Genomic DNA, 20,486 nt, shown 5'->3' with positions numbered 1-20,486 from the left:
AATTAATAGCTTCAATTAGACCTACGGGCCGGATCGTGTCAGCGTTCCAGTTGTCGGAAGCTATAACCATTCATATGGCTATATTTGTGCGTAAATTCAATTTGAGCGAAAAAATGTGTGCCAAGGCACTTTGGACGAAACATAGAAAAGCTGCACCTAAAGGCAGTCCCCAGAGATCTTGGATCACTGTGGAGCTGTGGATCAGTTGCGGGTGCGTTCAGTTTTGTGGAATTGAAAGTGCAAATACTTAGCGGCTAAGAGCAGTTGACAATAAAAACGGATTGGCTTGCCGGCCTGGGAATTGAAAATGGAAATTGGCCCGAAAGCCAATGGAAGTGGAAACTGGGTGGGGCTACATACATAGTTGGCTAACGCATAGTAGTAGAGGTGGTTTGTCAAGGGGTGGAGACTTCCAGACTTGCCATCTAGTTAGCTGATGTTTGACAAATTAAATAATTTGTGGTAACTGTCATTAAAAGGTAGTCTCGATTGAATTTTATTCAAATTTAATAGATCTATTGATGATAGATCTAAGCCTATTTGTAGCAAGTTCTTGGTGGAAACTCCACTCTGGCTGCAATTTTGTGGCATTATTTATTAGATGGCCCCGTTGAAAGCCAACTGGCGGCAGTTGCGTGGTGCAAATGGCCACAAATGACACCAACACTGGCCTGTAGTCTGTGGAGGCCTATGGCGCTTTTGATTTATGCCATGCAAGTGTCAAAAAATGTCCTGTTGCACACAGAGACCAGACTAGAGACCAGATTTTGGCCAGAGATAAAGTGGACACCAGAATCCCCCACTCTAGACCATGTTTGAATAGCAATTGAATTTCGGGCGATTGTGTCAACAGCTTGGGGTCATAAAAATGGCCGATTTATACAAATTTGCGGCATTACTTAGTGCTAGATAGCCATTCAGATTAAACAGAGCCAGCTGTGAGATAAATATGACAAATAAACCGGGTTATATATTATATTGACATCAAGATCTTGTATCTGTATCTGAAACAGGGTGGCGCCAAATAGATTTAAGATATAGACTTACAAGTCTAGACTATTAAAAACAATAATATAATATTTAAAGAAAACAATTCTTGTATATAATTAGAGAACGTCTGCTTTGTCTAATTTTAGTCCAAACTTTTCCACAAAAAATAAAAAGTTCTTTAAATAGGAAATGGCTATTTGTTTATTTTTCCTCTCAGACTATAAGATTTTTAAGAAAATGTTTGGCAGTGAAAATGATTTAAATTTAATAAAAAACCCCCCACAAAATTCCAAGATGGCAGGCAAAACATCATCAAATAAACATATCAGCCATAAAAATTAGTAAAAATTAATCGAAAACATGAGTGGAGGCACCTTTTCCCGCCGCGCGTGTCGCCATTTAGGTGATCTGCGATGCACCATTCCACCGATTCCATTCCGGAAACACCGCCACCTAGCCGTAGAATAAATATTTATGTTTCCATGTTTTTGGATATCGATGCGAAAGCCAAAGAAAGCAGACCTAGAGACCCCGGCCAAGGGCAACGACTTCCAGCGTGGGGGCGGCAGATCCCAAGTGTGAAAAGATACCAAGTGTGATACTATAGCCAGCCGCCCACTCTGTTTCGCAGATTTAATTTTATATTCTTTTTATATTCTTTTAATTATAAAGGCAAAAAAGCAGAATATCTGAATATTTCTTTAAAAAAATCCACCCAAGTGACGCAATGTAATGGCGAGAGTCGGCTGCCAATTGGCAGGCAGTCTTTCTGCGAGCCACAATTCATAATATGACTTGTGTATTCCGAGTACTGACACTGGCCAAGGCCATTAATTGGTGGCACAAGGGGGCGGTGGGGGTGGTGCAACCGGGGGGCAACTGTCACGCCAACTCAAGTTTAATAAACGCATTCTGTGGCAGGCGACACAACCAATCGACGCGACGACAGGCCACGGGGCGCTGCTCTGAATAAGTATTTTGATTTGAATCGCACAGTGACGCTGATTTCGATCGTTATCGGGAGACTATATGGGACTGAGCTTGCACTAGACTATATAGAAGCTAGGGATGCAGTTTATGGAAGCTATAAAGCGAGAAGAGAGCATTTTAGATGATATTATATGGGTTGTAGTACTTTCTAGCTATGGGGAAGGTATTTCTCATATGTTTCCTCCTGGAGGTCTTTTGCAGGACATATAAAAGACTATAGAATCTGGAAATACACAGAACTATATAGAAACTGGCCATACACCATATAAGACATATAATGCGAGAGGATAGTCATTACGAGGCACCTATATGGGTCATAATCCTCTCTAACTACAGGAAACGGCAAGTTTTTCTCAGGTTAGTTCCTAAAAGGTCCTAAGGTTTCTACATGGCGAGTTTATTCTCGGCCCTCAGTCTTGTCCATAGACTATATATAATCTGGACATCCACAATATAGGACCTATAACGCGAGTGGAGAGCGATTGAGCTGGACTCTTAACATGTGGTTTGTAATACACTCAGTACTTTCATAGTACTAGTACTCTCTAGGTATAGGTTTAAACCTCAGGTTCATTCCTCTAAGGTCCTAAGGTTCCCAATTACCAGGCTTATTTCTGGACCTACCAACTACTATATACATTCAGGGCTATATAGACTCTTATAAAAGGGCAGGATAACGATTAAGCTTAACCTTTATGGTATGGGTTTTCATACACTTTGGCTATAGAAAAGTTCTATTACAAGTTCTACCCCTCAGTAACAAGTTTCTAACTAACTAAGATTCTACTACAATTTAACTAAGATTCCTACATAGAAGGTATATGGACTTATGATCTTACTAAAAACTATATAGAATCTGTATATCCACCATATATAACCTCTAGTCCAAGAAAGGAACGATTAAGCTGAACTTGTTGAGGTTATAATAATCTCTAGCAATAGGGAGCCTCTAGCCATCGGGTAGTTCTATTACAAGATCTACTTCCCTATTTTGTTCCTTAAAGATAAGTAATCTCTGATTCTAAGACTATATAAAATCTGGGGATCGATTATATAGAATCTATAATGCGAGAGGAGAGGTTACAATACTCTCTAGTTACAGATAAGTTCTACTTTAAGTTCCATTACTAATGGTTTAGTTTAGTTTAAAAGAAACCTCTAAAACCTTCAGCCTCTCCTAACAACTAACATCCCTAATAATACACTAATTATAATTATAATTTGTCTCTAATTAGCTACTACTACTAATTACTAATTAGCTAGAAAAACTCACCGTTCATCCTTGTCATATTTTGGAAAACTGACGTGCTCGAGCAGAACGGAGGACTCGCTTTGGGGCTCCGCCGAGATACCCTGGGCCCTCTGGCGCTGGAAGGTCTGGCCGGACTTGCGGGTGGCACCTGTGGCGGTGCTGGGCCCGCTGCCGCTGCCGCCCGCCCCCGCTCCGCCGCCCGTGCCGGCACAGCCCGCCGCACTGCTCCGGCTGAAGGGGAAGACGCTCTGGAACTTGTCCAGGTGGGACTTGAGCTCGGCTATCTCGTTGTCCTTGAACTGGAGGGCGCGCTGCATCTCCTGGATCTTGAGCTCCTTGGCCTGGATGATCTGGATGAAGCGCTCCTCCTGCGGAGTGGCCGCCACGTAGTTGCTCATCATGGGGTGTGTGGGATCCACAAGTCCCACCGGCGAGGGTGTGGCGGAGCCGGCCGATCCGCTGGGCGTGCACCCCGAAATCCGCAATCCCTGCATCTGCTGCTGGAGGTTGAGGGTGTTGGGCGGCTGCAGTTGGGTGGGGGAGTTGCAGCTGGCTGCCCCGGGTATGGCCACCGGCTGACTGGAACCGGGACTCTGCTGGTGGTAGAGCACCGGACTGCCCTGGGCGGTGTACAGGCCCTGGGTCTGGGCCTGCAACTGCTGGAGTTGCTGGTAGCGCTGCTGCAGCTGCAGCTCCTGCTGATGGAGCAGGCTACGAGGATCCTGGTGCAGCTGAGGGGCGCCCGAGGGCGGTGTTCCATAGATTAGGGTGTGCGTCAGCACATCCGAGTGGGGTGGCGGTGCTGGTATCAGCCTCAGACCCGATGCCGTGTGCTCTAATCCGATAAGGCCACCCGTTGCTGGCAAGGTCACAATGCCACCCACCAGACTGTTGTTATTGTTGCTACTGCTGTTGTTGTTGTTGTTGGGATTACCCCCGCCACCGAATCCGATTCCGGTAGTATTATTATTATTATTGACGATGCTCACCAGACCCAAGTCCGTTGGGAACTGATAGTTGGCGTTCGGCTCCTGCTGCATGCTGGCCGCTTTTCGTATCGCCTCCGTGCTCGAATCGGCCCTCGTCGGTTTCTGATCTTCGGCACTGCTATGCCGGCGATAGCGATGTATCTGTATCTGTGGCTGCTGTATCTGCTGCTCCGTCACTGCCTCTGTCTGTCCCTGTATCTGTTGTTGTACGGTGATGCTCTCCGGCGGTTGTTGTCCCACCACGTCTATGTCCGGCGGCTTGGCCTCGGTCTTTGTGTCTCTGCCCCGATCCCAGTCCCGATCGATTATCGCCGGCTGCAGTTTCTGGTACTCGGCATAGAAAAGATTACTGACTGGTGGTGGTGATGGTGCTGCTGGTTCTGCTGCTAATTGGGTGGTGGGTGGTGCATCTGTGGTGCTATGATTGTGGTTTTGTGCATTGGAGCTACTGTTGGTATTGGTGTTGTTGGTGGCTGGCCGCTTAGTTGCGAAGCACAGCCGATCGAAGCAGAACCGCATCCAGGCGGCTTTCCAGATCAACCGCCGCCAGGGAGATCACGCTCACCCAAGTGCCCGGAGCCCTGGAATCACACGGAGAAAAAAAATCAAATGAGTTACAAGTGACAGAGTGTCGCCGTCAGGCTGTTATGGAATCTAATCGGGGGGCTAATCAGGTGACCGAACTGATTTACGATCGATGGGTTAACTGATTGGTGAATTTATACACTGAACAAAAATATAGAGTATAGATTATGTTCGGCACTCCCCCGGGCTGGCAACAATTATCACCGAAAATTTGCTTATCACTGGACTGGATACCCGGAGCCTTCAAGATAACACGCTCTTGGAAATGTCAACAAACGCCCCAACTATGCCACACTGTTTTCTATTAATATTTACTCTTTATTTTTTTGGTGTCTTGGCCTGGCTATTGTTTTCAGACACGTTCGGGCCATAATTCAAGTCTAAAAATAAATCTGGCTGGGCAACCTGTAAACAAAACACACAAAAACCCTATAAACAAGTGGGGCAGGTTTGGGAGCTCTAGGGGAGCATACCAGATTGGAGATAAGTCTAGAGCTTAAGATCATCAAAACAGGGCTTGAAAAATGCCAGAAATGTTGAGAAAGATCAGTTTAAAGCTACTTCTTTATAGAATCTATATAAGCCCAATTATATAAGCCATATCTACATAATTTCCTTAAACATTCTTGTCTAAAAAATGCCATAACCTGGAGACTAATGAGAACAAGTCTATAATTTTAAACAAATTTTAATGGCAAACGCTTAACATATCTCCTCAAATAAGAACCGGAACCCGTCCTCCCAAACATACACACTTCTCTCTGAAGATCAGCAAATCATTTGTTCAAGTAGCTCCGCCACCTTCAGACACCTTCAGACTCAGTGGAGCGAGTCTGAAAAAACAGACTCAGACTCAAAAAAAAATAGAGTTTACAATGAAAACGATATTAGAGAGACATTAGCATTTTAATGATCGCACTGGGGATTAATGAGCTATTTGTATGCCGAGCCGGCACTCTATAAACAAAGCTTGGAATAGTAGAGGTTCCCGGACGGATGCCCTCAAAGTGCGGGCAATTATCGATCGGTAATTACCCGCAAATTCGCCAAATGCAATTCCCATCGAAAAAGTGACACAATAAATTGAAAGAATTGATCAACGGAAGAAGGCAGAGCTCCAGAGTCGAGCTACAAAATAAACAGAATGGTTGTCGTTGCTGTCTGTGGGTATTTTTTTGTATTTTTATTTATAGAACAATTGACAAGCCACTCGAAATCATCATCTTGGCCCCCTCCAACCTAAAATTATTCAGACTGTCCGGCTGTCAGACTGTCTTGACTGTCTTGACTGTCAGTGGCATGGGTTTTCAATGAATTCGCTTGGCTGCTCGTGATCGGAGGCAGCTTTTGGGCCACTTAAGCGCAATTACTTAAGCGATTGCAATTTGTTTCCATCTTGGGGCAACCATAAATAAGAAATAAACAAACAGAGCCCTCTCTTCCTCGATATATACGTAATATTTTAAACGATTTTATATTCTTTTATTGTCATTTAAATTATTGTCTCGCCCTCAGCGCGGCAACTCTGGCCAACAGGTTTTAATTTTTTAATTTTTTTTTAATTAGTATTATGCAGTGAGAAACTGGTATCTTTAATGTCAAGTCGGCCTGGGTGGAGAGGGTATTAACATCACCGATCGTGAGTTCATTCATGCCTCTGATAACAGGCCACAACAAAGTCAAGCACATGCCACCGACCATAAATATACATATTTTATTTATAATTTTTTTTTTCTTAGTGATTTGGGTGAGTAATTGTGGCCTTTTAGGGAAGTTCTGTGGTTCTCGGCGTGACTAGCTTTACAAAATGGCAATACTAGGTAATCCCCGACTTGGAGATCGCCAGATATCGCAATTAGTGTGTCATTATGATCTTAGATGGTGGATAAAAGATAGCGATACTGGTTGTGAGCACTCGACAATTAAAGCTGTTGGTCAACTTTGAATTTGCATAGATGGTAGATATCTTGAAGCTCAGAGGAGGAGCCAGGAGATATTTAACTTCAGGCGAGGTGTTGAGTTAAATGAACTGGATTTGGAAAAACTAGTAGACCTACTTGTAAAGCCAATTAGCTAAAAAAAATAACTATAAGTGAATAAAAGGAATAATTATCATAATTTTCTAATCCAAACTGACAGAAACAATCATCACAATCATGTCTCAGCTGTCATTTTGAGAAAGAGACGCAGGCATGGTTAGCAGAAAGAGATGACAGCATGACAGGCTGTGACAGCATGTTAAACACTGACTAGCTCCATCTAGCTAATGGGGCATCCCAAAAATGCCTCGTATTCGCATCGTTTCCACTTTTCAACATAATTAAGCGATCTTTGTAGCTCTTTTCCGCTCCCAGAACCGCACGAATTGAGACATCAATTGAAAGTTATGTCAAGCCGTATTCGGCAACGTCGTCTTATGTAGTATATAGAAGCCTATATAGTATATAAATGGTATAATTATAGGTTTCAATTACAGACGCGCTTCCTCAAACACACACTAGAACACACACATCATCCTAAATTGAAACAAGAATTGTCCGGATTTCGAAATAAATTGATTCTCCGGAGAATTCATTTGCGCCTCACTTGAGGCGTGCAATTATTCAAGTTATTTCCAATTTCAACGTTGCACAAACAATCAATAAAATTCGAATAAAATTTCCACACGATTCTCTAGACTCTTGAGAGTCTTGAGCTTGACCTGCCAAACTACAAGTGACCTGTGAGTACATTAGTTATTATCTTGCAAGTGATTTAAATCCACTCTAAACCGAGTCAATGTCAGAGGATCGTTTAGATACCGACATGTGTTCTCAGTTTTTTAGTCGTTTTGTTTATCGTTTATTTTTATTTTTTTTAGTTTTTGGCTTACAAATGTTCATTAGTCCCGGCGACACGTCCGTTGATCGATCGATCGAGCCATGCCGAAGGCAATTGATCGCCTGATAACACTCGAAAGACATTCAGATACGGCCCGAGTTGTCATTGGCGAGCTAGTGACTCGATTTAGGCGGCTAGTGGGCATTAAGTGAGCTCTATCTATGGATACCGATGGAATTTTGGCATGAAATACACGTTCAATCAATTAAACCTCTTTGCAGGGGGGGTCAGATGAGTCACCAAAGGTTTAAAAACTGACGGGGATTAATGGGTAGCTCCGTATCACTCAACTCTTCGCCTAAAAAACTGACAAACCCTCAAAAGACCTCCACTTTGTTTACATGTGTCTCTGATAATTTCCGTTTATTTCAAGCATAATACCATTATAAGACCATAAAAGTTCTTAGAGCCTCAGAGAACTCAAAAGAACCGCCAGTGATCAGACAAGTTCTCTTGCCAGTCATGCACTGATCCGATGAAAAATGGATATAAAATGAGTCTTCCGAGACCATCTTTAGAATAAGAACCACTTTATTAAACAAAATTTATTGTCTCCTCGGATATAGAGTTGTTAGAACATTCCTTAATGATTCCAATGATGAGCCAGCCGTCTAATCAACCGTCACACTTTTTTCTGTGGCATCGCTCTATATATAATTCTTGAGCGGAGGATGGAGGAGAAGAATTCTGGTTCCAAGACCCCCCACAACAAGTGGACAACAGTCCCCTCCATCTCCACCATCCGTTATGACAGATCTTGGCTACCGAAGCGGAGGCAGCCTGGTGGTCACTTCAAGACTTCAAGCCTGTCACATGACTGTCTTCAGGAGCAACTCTTCACCAGGCTTGAGGTTTGGTTTTTCTTATTTTTTTTTTTACATTTTCTTTGGGGTTTTTAATTAAAACGTTAGCACATACACACACACACTCACTCCGGTAAGGAAAATTGCCCGCCTGGGAGCCAGTTGGAAGAAAAAAAAAAAAACAAGAACGTATAAGGAAATTGGCTGGTGCTTTACCTTTGGAGAGGCTGGCAAAAAATTCTCGTAAACAATTTGCACTTTTAATGAGCCAAAGAGCCAAGTGTAATCACACACACGCACATTTAAGATTCCGATCTTTGCGGTTTAATTAGTTGGGTGCGTGAGACGAACCGTTACGCGGTTTTTCTGATTCGGATTCTGTATTTTTTTTATTTATTTAATTCACAAATTAAAAGCCAAAGCCAACGCGAGAGCCGTTGTTGACCGATCGAGCGACGCGGTGCGAGTGCGAGTGTTGGGTAGCAACGATCGTAAGTCTATCGATAGTAGTTGACGACTGCGACGCCGACTGCGCTGCCCGTTATCGAAGTGAACCCCAGAAGCGTTTGTTTGTCGCTTAAATTAAAACTCGGAATTTGGCTTAAACCAGTTGGGTGCACGCACCAACACACGCACCAAAGCCATATAATAAAAAAAAAACGAGAAAAAAAACACACCTTGCCTGTGATTCGTGCGTTGGCTTTGGAAATCGTTTAAATAAAATAATAATAGTAGCACTCACTCACACACACACTGATACTGGCACCGGCACTGGCACTGGCATGGCTGTGATGGAAAAATTGCATTGCCAGCGATCTAATTGCTGGCTGGCATGCTAGAATGAAAAGCGTTTCGTTTCGGGGCAACTACTATAAAGTACTTCTGGACAACAGCAGCAGCAATATATAGTATGTAGTATCGAAAGTATTTACTTCCAGGCGCACACGCATCATTCACCGGCTCTGGCCACTCTGCTGATCTCCTACTTGCATATTTATGAACGGCTCTGGGCACTCGGGATGGCTTAGTTTCGCTGGTAATTTAAAGGATGTCGGAATGACATCTTAATTGGTGAGCTATGGGGGCTATTTGGTGGCCAATAATTTAATTCGTTTATTTATTGCCGGGATTTTTAGTTGAAATTCATAGGAAGACTATATGGCGTATACTTGATATTTAACTATTTATTACCCATTTTTGTTGGTATTATTTGTTTATACATTTTTAGTTACTATTTTGATTTAAACACCAATTTTTATTTTCAAACCATCTCCAATTTTTAGCCAAAAGTAAGAAAAGGCGTATACTTACTATAATATTACATGTAGGGAAATACATTTATTTTATTACATAATCTTAAATATTATTTAAAAAAATATTCAATAGTGCTCTTCTAGTTAAAGAATACATTTTTTGGAAACTTAGATTCCAATTCAGAAGTAATGGCGTAAATTTAATTTGTAAATAAATACTACAGGGCGTATACTTAATATTTACAATTATTATTAAAATAGTGCCAAAAATAAATTAAAATAGGTTTCAGACTAAAATAAGAACTGAGAAACAATTAAAATGCAAAAGAATTCACATTGTTGCTATTTCCTCTAAAAATATCACGTATACGCCAGGTGTGACAAATAAATATTCTCTCCTACCAGTTAGCCCAATTATTTCAGTTAAACTGTATAATATGTAAAAAACCAAACGCTTTTTGGCCAATTTTTTTGTATTCCAAAACAGTATATCACCGAAAATAAATTACGTATACGCCGTGTCGACAGCCCAAGGCAATAATTCGCACAAGAGAAACCGCACTGGAGCTCTCTAGGCGGCATTCTGTGAAAGATTTAGTGCAGATCACCACATAAATCATGTCCTGTAGCTCATGTCCAACTTCGGTATGGCCTAATGCCCTGCCGGGTATTCTATAATATTTTTTATGTCATAATTACAAAAGCCTGTTGGCTGCCACCTGATGGCTGCCGATTGCAGCGGAAAGCGTTTAAGGAAACAGTAATCTGGTAACAGGGGTCTGTGGGTATTTTGTTTACTCCAAACTGGAAATGTTATCAACTAACCGCAGACAGGGTATATATAGAGCGGTTCATGCAAAAATCATTTGGCGTGGGACGTGACTTGAGCAGAAATCAAAACATTATTAAATTGTTTACAACTATGAGTGGGAATTGTAATTCCAGAATCTATAGATATTCGGGTTATTCATCAATACACTTTCCTGGAACTAAACAATCAAGCTTATTGATAAAGCTATATATCATTTATGAATGGGAATTTTTTTTTTATTTGTTAGACAATTAAAATTGTGGAAAATTGTATATTATTTTATTTATTTTTTTGTTATGAAAAGAAGCACTTTTTTCCATGCCTGGTTTAAGGGAATAATTGGCTAAAAGGGGTATACTATTAAATGTATAAAAAAATTATGAAAATATCTAAAAGCTGTATTTATTGTTTTATATATTAATTTAACCCTTTTTTTAATACCAACACCCCCCCCCCTCTGAAGATCGATTTGCCAACTCTTGGAAGATAGTCTCCCTGCTATTCCCTCTTGATTATATTTGTTTGTATTTGGCGACATTGACGCCATTGATAAGCCGTCATGAGAGCTGCCAGTGAACGAAGGTAATAATTATATGTATATATATTTTATTTAATTGGCGCAATCGGAAAGGAAAGGTTATTTGGGCGGCAACTGAGCAGGCCGCTATTGAATGGTGACAACACCCGCCCAGTTGTTGTTTAAATGCAATTTGGGCTGGGCAGCACCACAATATAAAAAAAAACGGAATTATTAACAAGGTTGATAAGCTGATAATATATTTATGATATAAATAAAAGTATGAACAAGCACAGGAAGTTTTAAAAATAAAATCAAAAGATTTAAAAAGCTTTAAAAAAAAAAACTTTCTATAAATGTTTATTTTTATGTAAATATATTAAAAATTTTAGAAACTTTTAATAATATACATATATTTTATGTTTTTAAATTTCAACCCAAAACAACCGTTACATTCCCTGAATAAGTGTTGCTGCGCCATCTGTTGGTAAGCAAGAAAACTTTCAAAATAAAGCTTATTTGACCGTTTTGGAGCTTTTCGCGCCAACTCAAGTGTTGAAAAACGTGGAAAGAATCGTTGAAAATTTTAAAAACAAATATAAGAAAACGAAAGTACATCAGAGTTCTATCAGAGGCTGTGCAGAATAGTGTATATTCTGTAATATATTTTTGATCAGGGACTGTAAATTTGAGAAATCAAACGTAAATATCGCCTCAACTGAAATAAAAAACCTGAACCAAAAGCTACTGTATAAATAAGAAGAAATATATATTTCACAGACAAATACCTTCCATTTGGTATATAATGTGTGTATAAAATTCCATGTGGATGCTTTATATGGGCTTCGAAAAGAATTAAAATATTGAGTTCCATTTAATATAATATTTGAGTTATAATTATTTATATTTTATTCTTATAATAAAACTCGATAATAAGAGTTTAAGAGATAATAAAACTCTTTTCTAATTTTTTTAAGCTCTTTATTATTATTTTCAGTCCCTGTTTTTAATTATAATACAGAAACAAGTATTAAATCATTAACTATATAACTATTTTTTAATTTTTCCACCCAAAACAACAAGTATTTTAACTCTTAGCCTTAGTTGAATGGAGATTTCCCATCACTCATTGATAAAAAATCAAATGGATCTTAGGTTTTCGCACAAATTGATTGGCAATTATGCTCCGTAGCGTTTTCCTTTGTCGAGTTTTATTGTTGAAAATTTGCCAATTTGACATAAATTTGATATGCGGCTTACACAAGCTTATATTGCCCGAAACTGGACCTGGCCCTGGAAAAGGGGCACGTCTTAGCCAAGAAGAGGGTACTGATACCGTTTGGCGTTTAAAATTGCAATTTGTTTTGCTTTTTGGCGAATAAAAGAATTTCGAATAAACGGAAAAAGTACAAAATGCTAAGATTTGACAAGCTGTTTATTTATTTTATAGCTTGGTGTTGTAAATGGGCGAAATGGCTTTGCCAAATGAATTTTTGGGATAAACAAATGAATTGAATATTTTGTTTACTACAAGATATACATATGTATATGTGTATGTGAGATTTATGATATTGTATTAATGATCATTAATGGTTATAGGAAGTAAACAGTGTGGGGATACAAAACCAATATTTGCGACTTTGTAGACCCCTATTATAAGCCCTGATTTGAAAGCCCTTCTTTATATTCTTATCTTTATTGGATCACCCTTCAAAACTGGAGTCAATTTCCATATTGCGACTTGGTTTTCGCAAAGTAAATAAAGTTTATAATTTATTCGCGCTGTGTAACTTTGAGAGTTTCCTTAGATAAGAACCTATTCCTTATAATTAACCAATATATATATATTTTCAAAGCTTGAGATCTGCGCAGTTGTAAAATAGCCTCTTACACACCCTCGCAGATTGTCAGCGAAATTTTTTTCAACAGTTCCCCAACAGGTATGTTTGTTTGTTAAACTTTATGACAAAACGCTAAAAATAAACTAGCAAACAAAGCAAAAAAAAAATAAAATAATATTGAACAACAATAATTAAAACAACAAATGGGCTTTGTTCGCAGTGCCAAGGAAATGGAAACGCAATCGAAACAAAGAAATGCATCAGCGATAGCAATTCTTGGGGGATATTTAATAGAAAAAGTCTTAAGATTTTTAGGGGAATATAACCTTTATAAAGTACATAGTAGAGACAAGGGCTTGGGCCTTCATTAAGTATTCAATGCACGCACAAGGCCGGAGATAATGTAACTACAAGGAACTCTACAAAATCGTATATAATTCCAAAAAGGGGGTCTGAAAAATCGTTCATATTCAAAGGCAGCTCAGCTCCGGCTGATTGTGCAATCGCAAAAATTCGTAGGCGGCATAAATCCATAAATAAACAATAATAAATAATGCTTGTTGTTCAACAAACAGCGGACAATAATTGCATATTAAAATGGGGGCTTACATGTTGGACGTCGATGTGAAGAAATTCCAGAGGTGAATCCAAAGAAAAAGAGAATTACAGCTTGAAAGCTCTCTTCCTTCGGCCAGCCGGCTTTTGTGATGAAAGTATCTGTCGGATTCCGGATTCCACTTGTTGCGCTCTCACTCTCGCGGTTATGTCTCGGGTTTTTTCTCTGTTTTTCTCGGTGTTTTTTTTTTTGTATTTTTTTCGTTAATTCACAGGAAGCACAAAATTAAGGCTAAAGAAAATATGCAGGCGGCACAAGAGACAAGTTTTGGTCATCAATTGCCTGCACTTTTGTTTTTATTTAGTTTGTAGTTTTTAGTATTTCCGTCTCGCTTTTCTTTTCGTTCGTGTCTTTCACTTGATTTTCTATAAAATTGGGCATTAAAATTTAAATGCCATTAGCCAGGCCGCAGAACCACCCAAAAGAGAGAGCGGGGGGGAAAGAGAAAGCAACTAGGTACCGGGAGAGCGATCAAACAAGTGTATCAGTTGGCTCTCTCTGGCCTCATCGGTGTTATTGTTATCACCTGAGTCAGGTACAGTGGAGCTATGATAAGTGATATTTATTTAATTTTAAGATTATCATAATAATTACAATAATATTAATAATAATATCTTTTTTTTAATAAAATTTCAATTATTTTCACTAATGTATATCACTCTTATTCAAGCCCCACTTTAAGATCACTCTCCAGCTCTTCACGTAGGTACTCTCTCTCTCCGGCTCTCTCTTTTGTTTTGGGGCTCTCTTGCTCCCCATAGTTTGTCAGGTTGTTGTTTTTTCTGCTGCCAGCGTAGCGTAGTTAACTTGAGCTCCACCAACAACAAACACACGGCCAGCAACTACAACAATACTTGTTGCTAAAAATAGAATCGCGGCGGCTGAAGAAAATATAAAACAAAAAAAATACAAAAAAAACGCAAAGCGAAGGCGGCAACGCGCACAAATTGGAAAAAATTGTGGAGCAAATAACAACAACAACAAAGAGAGAGCCCCAAAAGGAGGAGTAAGGGCAGCACGAAGCAGAAGAAGAAGCACGAGGAGTAGTAAAAACAACAACAATGGAGCTACATTTAATAAAATATATCAAAGAAAAGTAGGAAATGCGACGCAGAAATGCACTTTAAACCGAAAAAGAATGAGGATACCAAGGGGGGGTGAAAACGAAAGTGTGTGGGTGGCTAGAAATTGCAGTTGGATGGAGCTGAGACAAGTGCATTTTATTAAAAATTAAACTGCATTCACTGTTTTAAGTTTTCCATTTTAATTGACTTTTATTTAACTTTAACTATTCGCCTGTTTTCCCTTTGGGTTAATTACATTTTAAGGCAAATAGCTGCACATATGGAACTTTGTATAGTTGTTGTTTTCGTTTTCAGAATTGAGCACACACACGCTAGATCGTCCGACTAGCCAAACCAACAACAACAACTAACTAACCGAATAAAATAGCACTCACACAAACGCGCACGTAAATGCTTCACGAAGCCCCCAAGCTCCCAAGCAGCTCCAAATCCGAACCGAACGCGTCGAGAGAGAAAAGCGATTTGAGCGCTTGGCGCAGAAAAATAGTTAGTGAGACCCCACGAATGCCCCGCAAGTACAGTAGGGTGGACGAATAAACTTCCGAAAGAGCTTTTAGCTTTATTTTAATCTTCGGAATAAATTTATCAACATTTTATAAAAATAAAAATTTCAAAAATTTCCATAGCCCATAGGAAAATAAATGACTTTTTTTTAATAAATTAAGACTATTTTTAGATTGAATGTTGTTGTGAAACGGTCACACTATACATAATTTAAATTAAATTTTTTTTTAATAATATTTCAATTCAAATTGTTCTATAAAATCCTAAAAATTTGATTATTTTATTATTTTTATTACCAAAAAACCGGTTTTGAATTTTTCTTTTGGAACTTTTGGAAGCTTCACTGTATGTATTTCAATTAAAAATTCTCTTAAAACTAGTCGAGCTGACTTTTTAGAACTTCAATCTGAGCGGCTTGGTATTTTATAGCTTTTTTCGTTAATAATCTCGCAAATCAGGTGAAACAAATGGCTTTAATCGATCACGGTGGATGTTCTAGCATTTTGCATCAACAGGTGACTTAGTAGACTTGTCTACTTGGAAGTGGGTCAAGGTTCACTGCGTGAGATCAGATCACATCTTAATTAATCAGGAATTATAAAAGCTTTATTAATTCTTTTTATTAAAAATGAGTTAATTTATTAAATTAATTGTGCTATTAGTTAGTGATATTAATTGATATTTAACAAAACTTTTTTTCAAGTGATCTTAATAGATTTGTATTTTTGAATGAGAAAATTTGGAATTTAAAAGAAAGACTTGAATAACTTGTTTGTCTTTAATTTAATTTAATTTAATTTTAATTTAATTTTCCTGTCGAATCTTAAATTCTACCTGACACAATTTCTTTGGCGCGCCATCTGTGGGTCATAACGAATCAAAGTTCATATGTAGAGGTCGCCATATAAATACCCAATATTATCGCCATTTTTTTTAAGACAAAATTTTTTTTTTGTTCATAAATGGGGGCGGAGCCTAAAGAAAAGGACCAAAATATTGGGAAATTATTGGAGGAAATTTCCTTATTATTGGGAAATTTGGAAACCGTTAAATTTGATTTATTTTTAGTTTTTAATGTTTTGTAACCAAATAAAATTCCTAATCAATAAAGTAAAAATTTAAAAAATAAGTAAATTTATTTATTAAATAAAAATATTTCTACTTAGTAAATATTTCCCAGCCACCTCATATTGGCCCCCTACGGCTGCTGCGTCGCTTCGTCTTCTGCCGCCGCTGCCTCGGCCAACTGCAAGGCAGCGCAAAGAGAAAGAGACGGGTGGATGCCGCAGCGAAGGAGGAGAAAGTGCCGAAGCAAGGACAAGAGGGTGCGGGTGCAGGGCGAGGAATAGTGAGGCGGCAGCAAAAGTTGATTAGATGGATTTCGTTTGGTTTTTGTGTTTTTAATCACACACCAATTTCATTTATTAAATCTTCGCATCAGCATTTCATTTTTCGCATTCTCTTTTCTTCTTTCTCCCTGTCTGTCGGGTTGTCGTTTGTTGTTTTTGTTGTATTTGGACTTGTTCTACCGACGGCAATTGTTTGCTTTTTCTTCTTGGTTTGGCTTTCTCTTTTTCGCACACTTTTATTTGATTGTTTTGTGTGTGTGTGTGTGTGTGTGTGTGTGAGCTTTTTGTTTTTCCCTGGCCCACTCACTCATTGTCACGAGCAATTTGGCGCTGGTTCTCTCTTACTCTTCTCGTCCTGTCATTCATCCTGGTCCCCCATCCCCCCGCTCAGTGTCCTGTTCAGGAGCCGACGCAAAACTTTTTACAAAATGAAATTGTTTTCGTATTAACAATTTCATTAAAATTAAATTACTTTTATTATTCCGACAGAATCGGAGAGAGAAAAAGCCACCCAATCTCTCCCCCTCCCACTCACCCCTTTTCGACCAAAAGCTTGGCGTCTGTTTTCTTCAACTGTCATACAAATTAATTGCGCTTTTAATTGATTTTGCTGGCTTTTGCAGGGGGCGAGTGGGTGGTCTGGGGGGGGAACTGAAGACAATTATATTCATGGATGTGGGAAATATGCTGATCTAATGATCTTTTAATAGAAGAATATCATTTAATTAGAGAAAAGTCTTTAGGAGCTATAGGATATAAGGGTAAGTGCTGAAAAAAAATATAAAAACCCCAAAAACCATAAATAAAAAATTCTCCACTTATCTTAAAAAGTCTAATAAATAATATATCTTAAATAGAATATCCTCTTTTATTTCTCAACCTTTTGAAATAAACTTTGAATGAGAATCGAGGATATTATCCTTGTATACTGCCGGTCCTTTCACTCTAATTCTGTTTAGCCATTTATTTTATTTAGGCATTTCATAGAACGATTACCGCTCCACACACCCTCCGCCCCACTTGATCCTTTTTTATCCTCGAATTTCGAGGGGGGGAAGCCATCGCCTTCTAAATGGATTCTCGGGGAGGTCTCTTTTAGCCAAATGATGCGTAGGCCATAAAAACGAAAGGGCAACGATGGAGTCTTGGCCATTTGGTTAGACGGTGGGCGTGGCAGTTGATACTGGCTATAAAAAAATGTACTGAGAGAAAATGATAGTAATTGGAGGGGTCTTTTACTATGTTTTATATTTTTATAAATTAGAAAATTAAGAAATTGAAAATGAAAATGTTAAGAAATTGCTTTATAATTAATTAACCATTATTTAAACATTTTTTTCCAGTGTATAAAACAATTTTTGATGGCGCCAATAAATTGTTGAGGGCCTACTACTGCGAGTTGAAATGTCGCATCATAAATAAAAGGGAATCGTTTTCGGCAGCAGGATGGTGGTGATGAAGTGGGCTGGAACATAAGGACCAGGAGGGGCATCAAGCTCTGAACCGGCCTTCAAATAAACCGCAATGCAATTTGGCCTAAAAGAAGTTAATAAAATTTCATTCGATGGTTTTCAGAGGGGGGATTGGGGTATGGTTTTTTGTATGGTTCCCCGGAAAAACTGGAGTTCTCTCCCCATCCCGTTCTTTTACCATCCTCCATCTCTGTCTACACACCTCCCCCTACTTAGCGCTGTCCCTTTCGGGCTATTCATTTTCGGAGGCTGCGCCATTTTGGCTTGGAAAATTTATAAACGTAATTGAGAAGCCTTCGCCGCAGCACATAACTGCCAGGACCTCCGCCCAGGACCTCATCCTCATCCGCCCCCTCCCACATTTCGCCACCCAACTGGCCGCACGTAAAATGCATTAACTGCCTGCTGCTTGCTGCTGGTGCTTCTTTTACGTCCTGGTCCCGGATCCGGATCCGGTTACAGCTACGGGCCTGCCATCCTGGCCAAGTCCTGGCCAAGGCACTCGCAATTTGGTTTTCGAAAAATAAGCAATTTGTAAATTGAAAATGGTCGTTCCAGGCGTGGCCGAAGGGAGCGGGGGCAAATTGCAGTTACATGCGGCCATTTACTACGCGGGCGGAAAAGGGCTGGACGTCGAGGGAGGGGGGTGGAGGGCGTGACAGAGGCTAGAACCGGCAACGCGGAAGCTGGAAATTAATTATTTGCCATTAAGGCTAAGTAGATGATATAAAAAGTGGCAGCAAAGCGTGCTCCAACAGGGCCAACTGGGGGAGGGGGGGTTTTGGCCAAATGGAGATGGTAGATGGATGTGGAAAGCTGTCGCGGGGTGGGGCCGACTTCTGCAGGCAATTTAGACAGTCAAGTGCCCATATAAATTACATAAATTTCACCCAGCGTTTGTCAGGCATCAAGGACTCAAGGAGGTGGAAAAAATAGTGGAACATGAAGCCAAAAGAAAATTCTTTCAGAAGAAGTGGAAAAGTCTTTTAAGAAGATCAGTAAGTACATATAATTTATTGTTTATTACATTACTTTATTATAGGTATTATTATTATTATTAAATTTTGTTAAAAACAGGACATTGTAATGAAAGACAAAGACAGTATATAACAGTGGTCGGCACCCCAATACATTGATATGATTTTACCGCATTAGTGTTAGTAACGAATAGCAGAAAGTAGGCTGTGAGCATGACGTTTCACACATTTATACTGTGTGTGTGTGGCAGAGAAATTTCCTATGCCCCCGAGATAGGGCCGTGCCGACCTCTGTCTTATATCAATAATCAAGAAATAATAAATATTCGGAGTAAAATAACTATCCTGTGGAAGAGTTCGGATGTTATCGACAAATAAATCCCACTTATTAAGTTCCCGTAAGGTTTAATAGAGTTGGCGAAAATTAAATGAATTTAATAATATACTAAGAAAAATGTAAAAAAAAAAAATAAGCTGCAGTATACTGATTGGATCTGACTTTCTATATGACATACATCTGTTATACTTATATCAATAATCAAACAAAATAAACATTTCGGGAAAATTAGAACAATCTTGTGGTTCAATGAAGTTGTCAAAAATTATATTAATGTATGAAAAATTATTTTTAAAAAATTAGAAAACAAAAACAAATAAGTTACAGATAATTGCACCCGAGTCTCGAAGAAATACTATTTCTTACATACATGAATAATCAAAAAATATTAAAAATCAGGAAATAAGAACGTATACCCAGATATGTTAAACCAAAGAGAAGTAAAAAAAATAAATAAAAATGATATAAAATAAACAAAAAAAAACATAAATAAAGAAGAAAATAAGGTTCATTCTTGGCTGAAGACTCACAACCGAATGATTTTCAAAATACCAGAAGCTGCCTTTTATAGGATTTAGGGCCCACTTGAAACAAAAGCTATGTATATCGATAAAAAGAAAGTGTTGAAAAGGTAGAGAACAATATATAAGGTGTTGAACAGCGAGGGCATCGCTCATCGGCAGTATCGCCATCGAGATCTGCTCATCGCCATTAAGAGAATTCTTAAACTAACAGCTAGACAATATAAAATTTTTAAAAGAAATATGAACCAAAAACTAAAAAAATATTCTGAAATCTGAATACATATTTATCTGACCATAATAACCAAAATTCATCAACTTTTAGATAGATTATACCTACTTATATAATCGTTCCTACCAAAAACTACCAAATAAAGGAAACAATATTTAATATTTCACTCAATTAACAAATATTCCCTAAAAACTGACATCTAACCCAATCCTGACACCTTGAAGGCTCGAAAAAAATTGGTAAGAACCTCTCAGCAATCCAGCATTGCAACATGGAATCCCAGATGTACAAAATGCAATTGTGCAGTTGCAGGAAAAATCCTGTGGCCTCACCTGCCAAACAAAATGGCGATGTGCTGGGCCACGCCTTCCCTGTACGTTGGTTTCTGGCGTCGAAAACGAATCCCAGACTCATCTATTATGGACCAAGTAATTCCACTAAAACGACCCAACCAAGAAAAAAGCCCCGAAAGTGTACCAGGA

The 20,486-nt window shown here is 39.0% G+C and overlaps 1 protein-coding gene across 4 annotated transcripts in view; it reads right to left on the bottom strand.

Moving 5' to 3' along the window:
- for (cGMP-dependent protein kinase for) overlaps window positions 1–15,083 on the bottom strand; it is a 28,128-nt gene extending 13,045 nt beyond the window's left edge. The window contains exons 1-3 of one of the 4 annotated variants that reach the window (XM_070277604.1): window positions 14,987–15,083; window positions 13,521–13,892; window positions 3,254–4,802 (exon numbers count right to left, since the gene is read on the bottom strand). In XM_070277604.1, the coding sequence (XP_070133705.1) occupies window positions 3,254–4,740 (1,487 nt within the window). In that variant the 5' untranslated portion in view covers window positions 4,741–4,802; window positions 13,521–13,892; window positions 14,987–15,083. Of the gene's footprint in view, window positions 1–3,253; window positions 4,803–8,705; window positions 8,853–13,520; window positions 13,893–14,847 lie in introns of those variants that run through there. The other 3 variants (XM_070277606.1, XM_070277605.1, XM_017242279.3) reach the window with 3 other exon arrangements.
- Window positions 15,084–20,486: the final 5,403 nt, after the last annotated feature.

The sequence above is a fragment of the Drosophila bipectinata genome, chromosome 2L, assembly GCF_030179905.1.
Source record: "Drosophila bipectinata strain 14024-0381.07 chromosome 2L, DbipHiC1v2, whole genome shotgun sequence".
NCBI classification, from domain to species: Eukaryota; Metazoa; Arthropoda; class Insecta; order Diptera; family Drosophilidae; genus Drosophila; species Drosophila bipectinata.
This window is presented reverse-complemented; position numbering and strand designations above follow the sequence as displayed.